This window comes from Simochromis diagramma, unplaced genomic scaffold (assembly GCF_900408965.1).
Source record: "Simochromis diagramma unplaced genomic scaffold, fSimDia1.1 OVJJ01000344.1, whole genome shotgun sequence".
Taxonomy (NCBI): Eukaryota; Metazoa; Chordata; class Actinopteri; order Cichliformes; family Cichlidae; genus Simochromis; species Simochromis diagramma.
In genome coordinates this window covers 4,038,991-4,054,584 of record NW_024387375.1, presented here as the reverse complement: position 1 = coordinate 4,054,584, position 15,594 = coordinate 4,038,991, and the positions used below count along the sequence as shown (strand labels likewise).

At 38.7% G+C, this 15,594-nt stretch overlaps 1 protein-coding gene across 2 annotated transcripts; it reads right to left on the bottom strand.

The window, feature by feature from the left end:
• Positions 1 to 3,181: 3,181 nt before the first annotated feature.
• p2ry12 (purinergic receptor P2Y12) lies at positions 3,182 to 6,039 on the bottom strand. Of its 2 annotated transcripts, XM_040009546.1 has the most exons (3): positions 5,886 to 6,039; positions 5,312 to 5,568; positions 3,182 to 4,847 (listed from the first exon to the last, which is right to left on the bottom strand). In XM_040009546.1, the coding sequence occupies exons 2-3, from the start codon at positions 5,561 to 5,563 to the stop codon at positions 4,002 to 4,004; spliced, it is 1,098 nt and encodes a 365-aa protein (XP_039865480.1). In that variant the 5' UTR covers positions 5,564 to 5,568; positions 5,886 to 6,039; the 3' UTR covers positions 3,182 to 4,001. The 2 variants fall into 2 exon arrangements, with proteins under 2 accessions (XP_039865480.1, XP_039865479.1); XM_040009545.1 differs by lacking the exon at positions 5,886 to 6,039 and having other exon boundaries at positions 5,312 to 5,879.
• Positions 6,040 to 15,594: the final 9,555 nt, after the last annotated feature.

Here is a 15,594-nt window from a genome sequence, read left to right as displayed (position 1 = left end):
ATTTTGGTTCTCAACAAATTTCAAAATTAATCTAAGTGAAGATTTTCAACTTGAATATTTCATTGTTAAAGCTCCAGTCTGTGATTAAAGTGGTCCCGAAATAATCTGAACTGTATATTTATATACATATGTAGAATAACCAGCACATGTATGTATAAAAAACACACAGCTTTGATTAAAACAAAAGGCAAATTGAGATTTGCTGAGTCTTTGATTAGCTAGAATAGAACTGTAAATTTACAGTGCATTGTACTTATTTTGCAAGCAACATAACATTTATTAATCTATCTATGCATTGTCTTATTTCTGTTGGGGGACCTTCACTCTCAATAGATGCTGATCCTTATTGGGGCACTAGAGGGTGGTACAATACAAACTTTAAAGATCAAAAGTGCGTGCTATGGTTTTGTTTTTGAGTAAGTCAGATTTTAATAAATTTACCATAAAACACTCACCCAATTTTTTTTTTATTTTTTTTTTTACCAAAGATCAAATACTTATATCTCAGTTTTTAAAGGTTCACAAATACAGAAAAATAGCCTTTGGCCCACTTTGTTTACTGTGACATCACATTTTTGTCACTAGAATGAACACCAGCACAGATACTTTTCTTCATCTCCACTAGTTTTTCTCTGTACTCCTTGCACAGGAAGATGTAGAGAAGAGGGTCTAGGCAGGCACTGATAGCAGACATCCAGGTGGCTAATTCACTGACTATCTTTAACCATGTTGGAGTGCAGACATCAGTGTCAGAGAATTCATTTTGTGTCATAGGAATATTATGTGGAGTGGCACAAAGCACACCCAAAAAACAAGAAGGATCAAGAAGACTTGCAGCTTGGTTTTCTTCTTTCCCCGTCTGTTATTGCTCCCAGAGTTTCTGAAGGACTGCACTACTTTCATGGTAATGCAGATGTAGCAAAACACAATCAGTATGTTGACATCTCCATAAATAAAGCCACATATTTATGGAAGTTTTTGCCAGCTGGGGGTTTCAAAGACGTACATAAATCATCAGTTTGAGTAGCAGGAACCTGATCAGTGAGAAAGATATTTGGAATAGCAGTACCACCAAACAACAGAATCCAAACCAAGGTGGACATTATTACACTGAACTTCATATTTTGTCCCAGGACTTTTCCACGTGGTCGAACAATTTTGAAGAAGCGGTCCAAACTGATGAGACCCATTAATGCAATGCTTGTGTACAAAGAGCAGTAGAAAGAGACGCCAGCATAACGGCAGATGAAAGCCCTAAACTCAACTGTTGCACCCGGAAGCATGCTGGCTGCCTTTAGTGGGATCATGAGTGTAATGAGAAGGTCAGCAGCCACCAGATTCTTCAGATACACTATGAAGGTAGAAGTGGACTCTAGATGTAAAGACACCCAGCCTGCTATTCCGTTAAGTAATAATGCAATAGGAAACATGAAGAATAAAAGATATAAGAGAACTATGTGGAAGGCCACCAGACTGGGAGAGCGACAGTCAGAGGAGAGGTGTTCTGTGCTGTTTGACATCGTCAATATCTGGTAAAAAATACATAGGGGTCAAAATCAAACTAAGCATTTGTCTGTTTTTTTGGCAAAACCAACCTTTCTCTCCCACTAAGGCCTCATTACACTGCAGATGTGCAGACTAACTGTAGTTACTGTGTGCATAGTTGCTCTCATAGTGCTTTCTAGTCTGGTCGAAATCCAGTCTAGTCTAGCCTGGTTGTTTTTTGGCTGAGGAGTTCCATACACTTGCAGTACATTGCTGTCTACAGGAAGATGTATTCTTCTTTTCCCCAAATCTGTGAAGTTTCCCTCCAGAGGTTATTGGCTTGTCTCGCAATGATTTGAAAGATGAATTGTACAGACGCAAGTAGCAGCAGACATATGCTCACAGCGTCTCTTTAAGTTCAGAGCTTATAATATTACTGATGCGATGCACCAGGTGCATGCTAGGTGAATGGCAGTACTGGACATGAGAGGGGACCTACGCCTGCATTTACAGTATGTGCAACAAGCAAACACAAACAAGCTGCGAATCATGCAAGAGTGCGATATTTCATGTGCGATATGACAACACACAAAGGCCGACATGTCTGACGTGGAGAATGGGGCGTGAAATGAGCTGGAACGAGATTACTTGTAGCAGTGTAAATTTTTCCACTTTGCCCACTTCGACATGATTTACATTTTTTATAGTTTAGAAGACATTTGTTACTTGGATTTGTTTTTGAATGCTACCCCACACTATTTGAATGCATCCTGAATGATGGCTGATTTGCCACTGAAGGTTTTATTTTTGCCTCACTGAATGCAGTACATAACACATACAATCACCTATAGATGCATTGAGTCACATCCTTGCTTTATCTCGTGAAGTGTACTGAGGCGCTTCCCTCTCAGCCTAATACAAACCATTTGCTTCATAGGTTCCTTAACATGTCAAGTACTTACTGACGGTTTGGTTCCTGGTGATGGCAATAACATGATTCTGTTCTCAGTGAGTTACACATGTATGTCAGTAAATATGTTTCAGCTTGAATTCATGAAGAGCCGACGTGTGTCCTGTGTGAGTGAGCAGACCTGATTGTTTTTCTCAGTCAGAGACACGCAGGGACACAGGTAAACAAAACTGAAGCTATACAAATGCACTGTTAAGTCATAAAGAGACCTTATGCTCTTTTTAAACAAACAACATTTAAGCATATGAACGATTTATCACTCTGATGTTAACCAGTCCTACATATATATTTAGCTTCAGCTAATAGTGAAAATAGTGTTAAGCCACTCACCACAAGGAATGGTCAAGTCCTTAACTCCAAACTGCACAACATGAAAGATTAATGCAGTAAAAAATGAATTGAAAGTGTCTATGTGCCTTTTCAACCAGAGAGATGCAAATCTGTGAGCAGATTCAAATGACACATATTGGTAGGCCTTGTGTTTTCAGGCCAGAGGGAAGTGATTTATGAAGATGGAAATTGAGGTTGTTTTATTACAAGCATTTATTACTAATGTGTATTAGCTTTTTTGGACTTTTTTTTTTTTAATTTAGTTGGGTATTGTTTTGAAATGTGAATAATTAAATAGATTTTTATAGAAGTAGACAGTCCTACAATAATTACAAAAGAGCGATGCAGGGTTTAATAACAGCCTGTGTGAGAAAAAGCCACAGAAAAGCTGTAATCAACACTTGACTTCCTTTATTTTTGTTTCATAATGTGTTTCTGCAAACCTTTTAAACAACTATCTTTTTGCTATGCAGTTATGACAGAAAGCAGCGCTTGTTTTTGGAGATCCCTGATATGTCCATTCCAACTTTAGTTTCGTTGTAATTCATTTAATGCTTCAGAATAGCAATAATAACAAGACTGCATAACCTGCTCTATGGTTTACTTATCCTTAAATCTCACTCAGTGCTAATGCAAGCAGCAAGCACCCCCGTGCAGCATAAAGACATCACAGTATACTAAAAGGCGATCGCATATAATACTTAGGGTTCATTATACAGATTTTTACTATAGTTTCACAGTAAGATATTCTTTGGAAGTCTTAAAGTTAGTATTATGACTGCTTCTCAATTCTTCTTTTGTTGGCAGTGTGAGGATAAAAAAAAATCCCCAAAATGTTATGTCCAACTTCAACAGAAGTAGAAAGAAGAAGTAAGAAAAAGTGACAGAGAAGAAGACTAGAAAAGCAAACATCGGCAACACTGCGAACATGTGTTGATTCGTTTCACCTTCCCATTGTGGTAATGCTGATTCACATTGTTTTCAAAGACAGTGTAAAATCAAATATATGGTTTAATGCTATTAGTATTTTTGTAATATTATAAGTTGGTAATAAAGACAAATATGGGCCGTGGCTAACTCTTCTACAGCCAGTGACAGGCTTTAGATCACTATATCTGTCCCTTGCAGCATGTCATACAGTTGAATTTGGATTTAGTTGACTTCTTTACTATACGTCATCATAAATGCCTTCATGTCTTTCTCAGGTCCAGTGATTTTATGTACTAGCAGTGGAGTTTCCCTGAGGGGAGCTGCACATGTCGGTATCTGATCCTCTTCCTGTTAGCCAGCTACAAGTACCAGGATGTAGGTGCAGGGTATTAAACAGAGTGGTCCTGAAGGACTTACAGAGAAAGAAGTAGATGAGAGGATCCAGGACAGAATTCAGGGATGAGAGGAAAAGTGTACTTTCCTTCAGCTGAAAGAAGAAGAGCTTGAGCTTGCAGTCAAAGCTTTTGGCTCGGGTCTGGCTTATTGTGTATGGCACTCGGGCAAAGTGAAATGGCACAAAGCACACAAAGAACACTGCCAGAACCAGGAACACATTTGCATTCATTTTTCTTTTGGCCTTGTGAGGCTTTCTAACTGTTCCCCGACTTGCAGCTTGCGATATCGAGCCTCCGGTGCTGTGAGACTTTGTGCGAGAGTAGGAACGGTACAGCTCTTTGGTGATTAGAGTGTAGCAAACTATCACAGTTAACAGGTTGCCCCAGAAAATCACTTGACAGACATGATTTACTATCTCATGCCAACGTAGCCCCCCCTCTGTCTTCAGTTTGCTGCACTGGAAATATCGAGAAGTCGGGGTTTTACTTGTTAGAATTACATTGGGAAGACAGAGAATTACGAGGAAAGTCCAGATGGCCCCCGAAAGGAGTTTTCGATGTTTCAGCCGAGTTGAATTAGTGCCCTTAAATGGGTTAAGGGTCTTTCTGCAGCGATCAATGCTGATCAGGCCAAAGAAGAGGATGCTGATATACATGCTGAGGTAGAAAAGCACGGAAGAAACTCGACACACAAATATCCGTAGGCCAATGGACGCCATGTTGGAGTCTGACAACACCTGCAGAAACACAAACATTTGTGCTGTCAAACACCTATTCCACATTCAAACCACAAATTCTATCTCTAAGTTTGATGGAACCTATTTTCATTGGATTACCCTGAAATTTATGGTTCATAAATTGTCTGTCTTTTAATTTTCTCTCACAGGAAACTCTCTTATTAAAAATCTGATCTTTAGAGTTAATAGATGTTTATTCATCAGGGGCTTACAATTTAAAACTAATCACTTCTTGCTTGATTTCTTTGTAGTTCAGAACTCATGATTCTGACTTACCAACAGCAAATTTGTTTGCTTAATTATATTTACAACTCAGGCTCATAATCATTTCTTAGATTAGACTTAAAACGATGAGAAAAAACATTAAAATACTTACAAATAACCTATGAAATACCAATAATTTTATAATTAACCATCAATGAATCCTTAACCCGTTTAGATTTGCTAATGCAAGCGATGCAAACCTTGAAAGGGAATGTGAAGGTCATGATGACATCTGCAACCACAATATTCTTCAGGTATATGATGAAGTGAGACTGCGAGGGGATGCGAAGAAATATCCACACTGCCAGACCATTGAGTGACATTCCCACCAGGAAAAGAAAGGAGTAGAGAATGGGAAAAACCACATTCTTCAAAACATTGTCACGGGAGCAAGTGCTGTTGGCGTGGCTGTGATTGCCAGCGAACAGGGGGAAAGCTGTATTTCTCTCCATGTTGCCTGAAAAAAAAAATGGGAGAGGAAGTTGTTTTTCTTTAAGTTGCTCAAGAACCTTAGTCATGAAAAAGTGAATCTTTGTGTAGCCACATGCTGTATGGAGGAAGTGGCTAAAAACATCAGAAATAAACAGCGTTGTTTTGCTGATGCAATTTTGCACAATGTTCATGAAAACAAACACTGTGCAATACACCAGCACAATTTTTAACACCTGATTTTTGTATATTTTAGCAAAGACTGCTACAGAATTATTTCAAAATTTGCTAAACATCAAATTAAACAACTTTATTAAAAATAGGCTGTAAGGTTCTGTTTTTCACCTGACAAGTTCTCTTGCGTTCTGTCAGTGAATCCACATCAAGTCCCAGCGTGGTGTCTTTTGGGTTTAATGGTCCCTCGCTCTTTAATACTTCCAATTCTTACCAGATTTAGACTGTCTGGTCCTCCTAGTTTCAAAGTTTTGAAAAACAGGGCGTGAGTTGCTACTGATGCGTAGGTCACAGGAAGTTATCCTTGTTGCCTTCTTCTTTCACTTTCCTGTCATGTGTCATTTCCAGAGTTATGTAATCAGACACAAACGTTCATTAAATTGAATATAAATCTATTTTTTTAAACTATAATACAAGTGAATCAGCTTCCCCGCCCCCCTTTTTTTTTTAGCTTCCTTTAATTTAAATTACAACTATTTTGTAACTTTCACTGCTTCTACTTTGTATAGGCATTTTTTCAGGCAGTAATTTTTATTTTTATTAAATTGTTCTCCCAAGTCTTTGCAGTCAGGGGACAAAGAACACATTGTATTATAACCAACACATATTAATAGCTATTTACATTTCTCTATAAAACTATCCGGTCTTTAGCCGTGTCTGGGCCCAAACTCCGCTGCAGGTCCATAAGTCAAATGATCACTGCTTGATCACTGAGAGTTGAAAAACTGTCTAAATCCTTTTGTATATAATAAAATGATCAGCGTTCTGCTCTACCAGGTGTAACAATTATGGCATTTAACGGAGTTAGAAGTTAGCAGGGAGTTAGCTCGCTAGCTTCCATCTAAATATGATATAGCATGTTTACAGTTTTTCAGCAAACATTGATACTCTCTCTCTCTCTCTCTCTCTCACTCACACACACACACACACACACACACACACACACACACACACACACACAGAGGAAAAAATAAAAAAGAACAACAAAAAAGAACGGCTGGGAGGCATATGGCAGTAATACCTTTTCTTCCATTGTGAAACAATATCAAGGGATTTTTGGCAGCTGCTTCACTGATGTAAAACTTTTCCACCGCTCAGAGCTCCATTCAGAATTTGAACTCAGTGCCTTCCCATGTCATTTTGATTGTAACGGTTATAACCGTGTTCCATGATGTGAAATAAACGTGTCCATTTAGACAGGCTCACCAGGCTTCCCTCTTCAGGAGTCAGAGCCTGAAGAAACACCAGCCATCTGTGATGAGATATTTTAAGTCTGGTCCAAATGCCTTTTAGAAAACAACAAACAAACAAACAAACAAACAAACATCACAACCCTTTTAATAAATAAACAAATAAGTAAATAAATAAATAGTAGAACAAACCATTCTTATCTCCGCCTTGCCATACTGTTTTGTGACCCCTGGCTACACTTGCCTGCATTTGTTTTCATGAAGGGTTTTGAAGACTTTAAAGGGTTCTAAGTTTAATAATCTTAATTATATGTCACATGCTCAACAACATTTTTAAAAGAAACATTTTCTGTACCTTAAAAACACAGCAAATAAGAAACTTACTCACTAAAACCTAAGCTGTAAATATTAGTATTTAAAAAAAAATAAGCACAAGTAATGATGTTCAGTCCAGTTACAGTTCCAGAATATTGTGCTCGATATTTAGAAAGGTGTGTTTTATAATTTTATGAATGATTTGCTGATGAGCACTGGCTATAAAGGCCCATATTTACTTCTCTGTTTAGCACATTACTCTGATGCCTTCTGCCCTTCATTTTCCTGAATGCCAGCAGTTAGCATGACAATGCAACAACTTCCTGTGTCTGGAAGATTGGCGTAATCATTTGGCGGCTGTTAACTTGTTAAACTTAACTCAGGGCTCAAGAAAGAAGAAAAACAATGGGTTATGAATAAACTATACAATAGCAGAAATAATATTATTATTTTGATTCTTACTCTAAACTGTAAGTGCGTCAAACCTTGAGTGTGAAGGTTATGATGACATTTACACTGACAGGTGTTACTGTTCTGTAACATAAAGCCATTGTGTAGTATCTGATTTTGTTCTGCGTGTTCTGATATTTTAGATTCATACTGGTGTGTGGTATACATTCATGTATGTTTGGGGGATCAGCCGCCTCTGTTTTTAAATCTTTTTTTAAGCAAGACATCCTGCCCATGTCTGTACTTCTCTGCCCATCACATGATCCTGATGGCCTTCTGCCCAGAATTTTCATCAGTCCCAGAAGCTAGCATGGCAATGCTGCAACTTCCTGTGTCTGGACTAAGACTGGCATTATCAGCAGTATTCAGTTCCTAGAAATGCTTTTCTAAATTTGTTTTGCCTACATCTATTAGTCATGTGGAGTCAAATATCACTTTCTAAACTCTCTATAAACTAAAATATTATATGTAAGGTCATTTTTCCAATCCGCCATATTTCTATCCAGTCATGTTTTCTGCAGTTATGTTCTCGTCACATCTGGGTTTGATCAGGACTGAATCAAGCATGCGTTCTCCTGGATTGGACCCAGGATCTACATATGCTTCTTTTCAGTTTAACACTAATCTGTCTGTCTCTTTGGTTTCCCTACTTTTTTCGGCTTTGGTTTTCATAGATATAAAATATAAAATTTAGAACTCAGGTCTGACATAAGTTGGTCAGCACTACCCACTGCAGAGTTTTATTTAAAAGAATCTCAGCTTACTTCCAAGAAAGGTCATTTTTGTAACCTTGTATGGGAACTGTATGAGCAAAATCACATGTTAAAGACGCAGACCAAAAATGGTAGTTATGCAAAAACACACCACAATTAAGAACAACTAGACTTTGCAGTATTTCCAGTTTTGGTTAACTTAACTTCACTGTCTCCGAATATTGGTCAAAACTATGTCTGAAAAATGTTTATTGGACAGTTTCAGATGCATAAACTATAAACAGAATCCAAATTATTTTGCCTCAAATCCTCATTCAGCAAACCCCTCAGCCTTGAGGAGAAAATCCCCACCGAACACAGCCACATGGTCCCAGGTGCTCAACCCAGTTTTTGTGTTTGCTTTGGTTTATGTTCTAGTCTGTATTTGTGTCTCTGGAGCTCAGTCTTCCTAGTCTCATATCGGTGTCTTTCAGCCTTCGCAGTCATGTACCCATGTCCTTCTGTTCTCTCCGGTCCCATGTCAAACCCACGTGTCTTAGTCTCAGTGGTTGTACTTCCTGTTTTATTTTGATAATCTCCTGCTTCCTGTGTATTATGTTCAGTTTTGCTTCCCCTGTCACATCACTCAGATTAGTGTCAGTTGTGCTCCCGCCTGTGACTGCTTCCCTCGTTATCCTCTTTGTGTACATATTGTCTGTGTTTCCCTTGTCTATGTTCGCTGTCATGTTCTCATGCATAGCAGGTGTTTGTTCTGTCCACCTGTTTTCCTTCCTGTCAGTGAATCAGTTTATTTTATGTTTTGTGACTGTTTAGTTTGTCCTTTGCCTTTTATTTTTGGGTGGCCTGTTTTTCCAGTATTAAAGCTGCAATTTTTAGTTCAGTCCAGTATTTTTGGGTCCAGAACTCTACCTGGCATGCACCTACACCTGCAGATATGACAGATACTGGTGACTTTTGTGTCTTTAGCATGTAGGTTGTGATCAACTGACAGTTTCTTGTAAACCTCGTAGAATTTCATCAGAGGTTTGCTTCAAGTGACTATTCATTCAATTCCATTGAACAGACACTATTTCACGTCTTCAAATATATCAAGTAATTAATAGATAATTACAAAAGTTAAATATTTGAAAACAAAACCTAAAATAGAGGAAAAAGCATAACACAAAGCATAACACAAGACTTGAGCTTTTCGCAACACTATCCCCCTCTGTTCACTCGCATAGTCTTCCGATCAACCACAAACTTAAACACTGCTAACATACCAGCAGCGTCAAACTACTCTTTTCACCCTGTGGTAAAAACCTGAGAGCACATAGAGAAAAACTGCTTTAGGCAAAAGCTTAACTTGACCTGTGAGGTTGTGGTAACTTTGCATGGAGTTGGACAGAATGGAAGAAAGTCTTGTTTTCAGGAAAATATCAAACTTTTAACAACGAGGTCTTAAAGCTGTGTGAAGATGCTCCCCTTGCCTGGTTGATGCACAGGCAAGTTGACGCTGAACTTTGACCTCTGACCTTTGCTAACAGTTTATGTTTGATCACTTTGTCATGATGACAGGTTTAAAGACGTTAGACAAAAACTTCTTACTACATCGCGGGAGAAAGAAAAACAGTGGGGGTGGTCCTTGCTTGTGGTCTGTTTGACACAGTCTTTTGCCTTTATGTGCGCATGTGTATATGTATGCATTTCCTTTGGCTGGCTTTCAAATTGGTCTCTCTCCACAAAGTTGAAATGTGTGGGCTACAGTTTGTTTTGACAGTGTAAGGTTTTTCTTAGCTACCGCTCCTACTTGTGTGCTGCTCTGTGTAGTTTCCCGTGGGTCTGCCTTCCATATGGTTATCCACCTTGACCAACTTGACACAGATCATATAGAGATCATATAGAGGTAGACTGGTCTAGCTAAAAATAGTGAGCTACAGCATATATAGCTTTTATCAAGGATGAAACAATATTTGCTGCCATTACATATTTATGATAAAACTCTTATGAAATGGTCTCAGAGTCATACTGCTAACTTAAGCACATTCTTCATTTCTCATGATCCCCATGTGTCCAGTACAGGTGTGCTGACTGTCTGCATTGAAATGGCATGAATACAAGACCATCAGTGGATCCAACTGGCTCCGAGTTTGTACCGGTGAATGATGTAGTTCATTCCATGTCAGGCTCCAGTTTGTTGCTCCTATGATGTTTTCCTAGCAACAGCATTTGTCTCTGCATTGCTACAAATCACTGTTCATGTCTGAGGTCTGGCATTTGCATCACTGAATGACCCAGAAACACTACTTGGCTTGCGCAACAGATTTTTCCACAAATCCATCCATTTGTCACAATTTAGTGGAAGTGTTGTTCTCCGTACAACTGGTTATAAATGAGGACTGATGCACCAACAGAAGTGCTGAACAAAAGTTTGTAAATTTTTCCAGATTTTGAATACATATGTAATGACACTGTAACTATATATCTTAGAGTAAATGCAACATGATTGTAACTGTGCTCGGTGTCACATATAGAATTAATAACAATGTAAAGTTATACCTTTAAAAGTGCTTACATGTATATTTCAAACCATCAGTACAGCTGTTTACTTACACTGTGTATTACAGTTCTTACTTATGTGGCCTAGTTCATGCCTCCCATGACCACAAGTATAACCATTTATGAATTGTTACAATACCTATAATTGCAATGGGTTGTCTTGAATTGTTAAAACATTTTTTGCTTGTTTCTTCAATTAAGTTTTTTAAAATTCCAAGTAACTGTTGTCATTACTGATATAGGTGAGCATTTTTATGTAAAAACTACCCAGATTATTCATAATAATCAGCACAATCAGTGGTGGTTTAATGTGTGTTCCTGTGTTGATACTACTTGACATTGTGATTACACAGCAAGATGCATGGAGAAAGTCAAATGACGATTAGCTCAGCTGTTGTATGTAGCAGCCTCACCTCAAATCAAAACTGAATTTACCCAACATCACTAGCTATCACTTACGCAACCTCCTGATGATTCAGTTTAAGGAACCAATTTGCTTACATGTACTAATGAGGCAGAAGGCCTGCTATAAGCCAGGTAATAGGAAAAAGCTGCTATGAATACAAAGTGGTAACACATACCTACATTTTTTGTTATGTGTTTTGCTGCTTGCACCTGTCAGCAGTGGCATATTTTTTTACTTTTAAAGTCTCATCAGGGTGCTAAAGTTTGTTTGGTAATCTCCAAACCCACTGACCAGGAGAGCAGGGTGAATAACTATAGCATGAGATTTGAAAAATATGAACAACAGCTCTCTTTTAGAAGCTAGCCAGTGAGGGATACCAGGCATATTTGACAGAGTGTCTCTGTGTGCTCAGCACAGACCTGTGTGCACAAAGAATGCGGCAGGCAGGCCAAGGGGCAGGCCAGAAAGTGTCACATCTGGTCCCCACAAAGGTGGGGGCTAGATGTGCTAAAAGGCCAGTGTAACAAACAAACATGAATTAGTCAAAGGAGCTTGCAAAGAAAAGCGTCTGGACTTCTTTTAAGTTGCTTGAAGACGTTTCACCTCTCATCCGAGAAGCTTCTTCAGTTCTAAGGTCAAAAGGTGGGGAGAGTTTTCTCCAAGCATGACATCCCGGTGCATTTCAGACCCAGCAACACACTCAGACAAAAACTGGTTCACCCGAAAGACAAAACTCCTAAACACAGACTTAACAATGTGGTGTATGCTGTACAGTGCAGCGAGGAATGCCCAGACCTCTACATTGGAGAGACCAAACAGCCACTTCACAAGCGCATGGCACAACATAGGAGAGCCACCTCCACAGGACAAGACTCAGCAGTCCATCTGCATCTAAAGGACAAAGGACACTCTTTCGAGGATGCCAATGTTCACATTTTGGACAGAGAGGACAGATGGTTTGAAAGAGGAGTGAAAGAAGCCATCTATGTCCACTGTGAGCGACCATCTTTGAACAGAAGCGGGGGTTGATGACACCAACTGTCTGCCATCTATAATCTAGTTTTGAGTTCCCTCCCCAGACGTCTTAACGCCCACTCACATCCTGGGCCATCTGACCTCAGGAAATTGCATGATAAGGTGGGGTCAGGTTTCACAATGAGCTCACCCGAAACCCTGGCTGATTGTGACCCACACCCGTTTTTACACATTGGCTCATGTGATTAGAGGATCATCAGGGGGTCCTTTTGTCCCTCTTTGGGGGGAAACTCCCACTGGGTTTAAATCTGGGACTCTCCACCATTTGACCTTAGAACTGAAGAAGCTTCTCGGATGAGAAGTGAAACGTCTTCAAGCAACTCAAAGAAGTCCAGACGCTTTTCTTTGCAAGCTCCTTTGACTATGATGACCTGGATGACTGAGAACCTTCACAGACAAACACGAATTAGATACTAATATGTTTTAAACCTTAAACAACACTTTACAAAGCCCATAGATTCCAGATATTTAAAGCAAACTAAATAGAAAGCAGATTTTCATCATTGTACTCGAAACAAAATCACCCCAACAAGTTTATCATTTATTTTCAACATGAGATATAAAGCAATAAAACGTTCAGAGAGTGTCCAAAGCAGCCTTTATGATGACTTTAGCAGCGACTGCTGAACTCAGAGCTGTTGAGGGTTTGTTTTCCCTGTGATGTCATTGTGCTCTCTGAGGTTGCTAGGGTACCATTTATGTGAGGCAGACTAGCCACAGTAGGTGAGCTGGATGAAGTCATGTAAAATTGTTTATAACTAAACCTTGACAGTTTGCATGTTTTATAAAAAGAACCCAATTTATTTCATTTTCAGGGACACTTATATTTGTTTTCAAAGGATTTTCAGATTTAAATCCTTTACATATTTTTACATGTATTTTCTCAGCACTATTTGGAACGACATAGATTTTCATAACTGAGTCTATTGATGCCATCTGTTGGTTGGTTGACAAAAGATAACATGTGGCTTAATCTTATTACAAGAAGAAGCCATGTCCATGTCCAAGCCATGTCAAAGATGAGATTCTGAAATTTTCAGCTTGGAGTTCACCAAAAACCTGACACTGAGCAAAGGGGAAAAAAGGAAATCACCTATGACTTCAGGAACAGCCCTGAGTTGACCTTTCTCAACATCAATTGTGGCAATGGTCACAAATTCCTGGGTACTATCATCTCTGTTGACCTATCCTGGACTCCAAATACCTCAGCAGTCACAAGAAAGACACAACAGAGACTTTATTGCTCCTCCACAGAGAGTGTGCTGACATGCTGTATCACTGCATGGTACAGGGGCTGTACTGAAGCAGAGGGGAGCAGGATTCAGCAGATCATCAACACAGCTCAGAAGATTGTGGGAAGGGAAAACTCCCAATGAGCAATATCTTAAATTATTAGAATACTCTGTGTAATATTGTCCATTATTGATTAAATCACAGTGAAACTTCAAAATACATGCACCTGCTTTTTGTCACTATCCATAATCTCATCACCGTACGTGGTACTTCTTTGTATTTACTGTGTAAATTACTGTATGTTTTTTCTTTGCTTTTCTCTTTTGTTTTTTTGGGTTTTTTTTGTTTTTTTGCAAGGTGTAGCCACTTTATTATTGTGTTGTACTTTGTATAATGACAGCAAAAGAATTCTAATTCGCATTTAGAACTGAAGGTGAACTGGTCAGTGAAGGTGTAGTGTGTTTCTGGAAAATAAACCTTTTTTGTTCGTGTTCTCTAACAAAATCAAGGTTGTTTGAATCTGTAGGTAGTTAAAAAAAAATTGACACCTTACATAACAGTGAAAATAGATGTTTATAGAAAACCATCAATGTCACAGTAAACTGGAGCAGGTTTCAGGTTTTGTAATGAGCTTCTGCTGGTGCTGTTCTTTTTTTTAAATTTATAGCTGTGTAATGTTTCCTCAGCTGTGTTCCAGCTCCTCCAGATTGCATCTAAATTACACACTGGCTTTATTGGAGAGTGGTAAATTAAGCTTTAGCTCCAGAGGCACCGAGGAAATGCTGTCATGTGATGTGAGATGTGTCTAAGTAAAGGAATGTAATTTGCAAACATATGACTCTTTTACAGCAGTCCTCCAGCTTTTTCTTGGTCTTCTTCTACTGGAAATAATTAGGGTTCAAAAAGAATATGGGAAGCCAGTCAAACGGCAACATTCAGTGGGCTTAAAATTCAAGGAATGATTGAACAACATAAGAAAATAATATGAATTAATACATAATGAAGGAATTTAAAATAATAAAGTCGGTATGGTTCAATTAAGCTCTGTGTAGCATAATGACAGCACATTGATTAAAAATATGCTAATACCCCTATGCATTGTAAGACTTATGTAGCTGACCCACCCACCAGTTAAAAAAAAGCATCAGCCTAAGGCGTAAAGTGGCAGTGCCACACTGCTGATGCCGTCTAATTGGGTGAAAGAGCTCGTTTGAAAGCATGTCCCCTTGGGGACCTAATAATTTAGAAGTACTTTGATGTTTTTAGTTGGGTGTTTGTGTAACTGAAAGAAAAATGCTTAGGTAAACAGAAATAGGCTGCACTGGTCCATCTGATTATTCTCTGGGGACCAAAGTACCACATCTGCATCCATAATCAGATGTAAGAACCCAGAGTGAAGTACTTCCACCGCCCTCAAGATAAACACTGTGGGATATGGTCTCATTAAAATCTGTATACAAGTTCTTATATATAAAAACTGTACCACACCAGACACTTCTAAATTTGTTAGGACCCTCTTGCTTTCAACATTTCACTTTCTGAAAACTTCAGCCAGTTTATGGTTGAAGCTGATTTATGTACTTTCCCTGGTGCAAATACTTTGCTTCTAGGTAGTGACTAAAGGCTCACTTTAAAAAGAAAAAGAAAACTTTTAGGGCTTTTGAAAGTAGAGATGAATAATTATATGAGCTTTTCATCTGAATTACAGGTGCTTACCTTATTGTAATCTTTAATTACATATTAAATATTAACTCAAACTGAAAGATGATTAAACACAACACTGAAAAGCAATAACTCAGGGAACCACCATCCCAGAATGACAGATTGTACCTTGAAGAAAGGTGCAAAAATGGATGGTGTGGTGTGGATGTGTGGATTCTACTTTGCTGGTGTGAAATTCTAGTCGTAGCTCAGATACTGACAGAAACACCAATCAACTG

Excerpts from the sequence above, each read along its gene's own strand:
- p2ry12 (XM_040009545.1), bottom strand. The coding sequence starts at position 5,734 with ATGAACATTGTGCAAAATTGCATCAGCAAAACAACGCTGTTTATTTCT. Across the intron at positions 4,848-5,311 it reads CCTTCACATTCCCTTTCAAG|GTGTTGTCAGACTCCAACAT; the intron begins GTTTGCATCGCT and ends GTGTTTCTGCAG.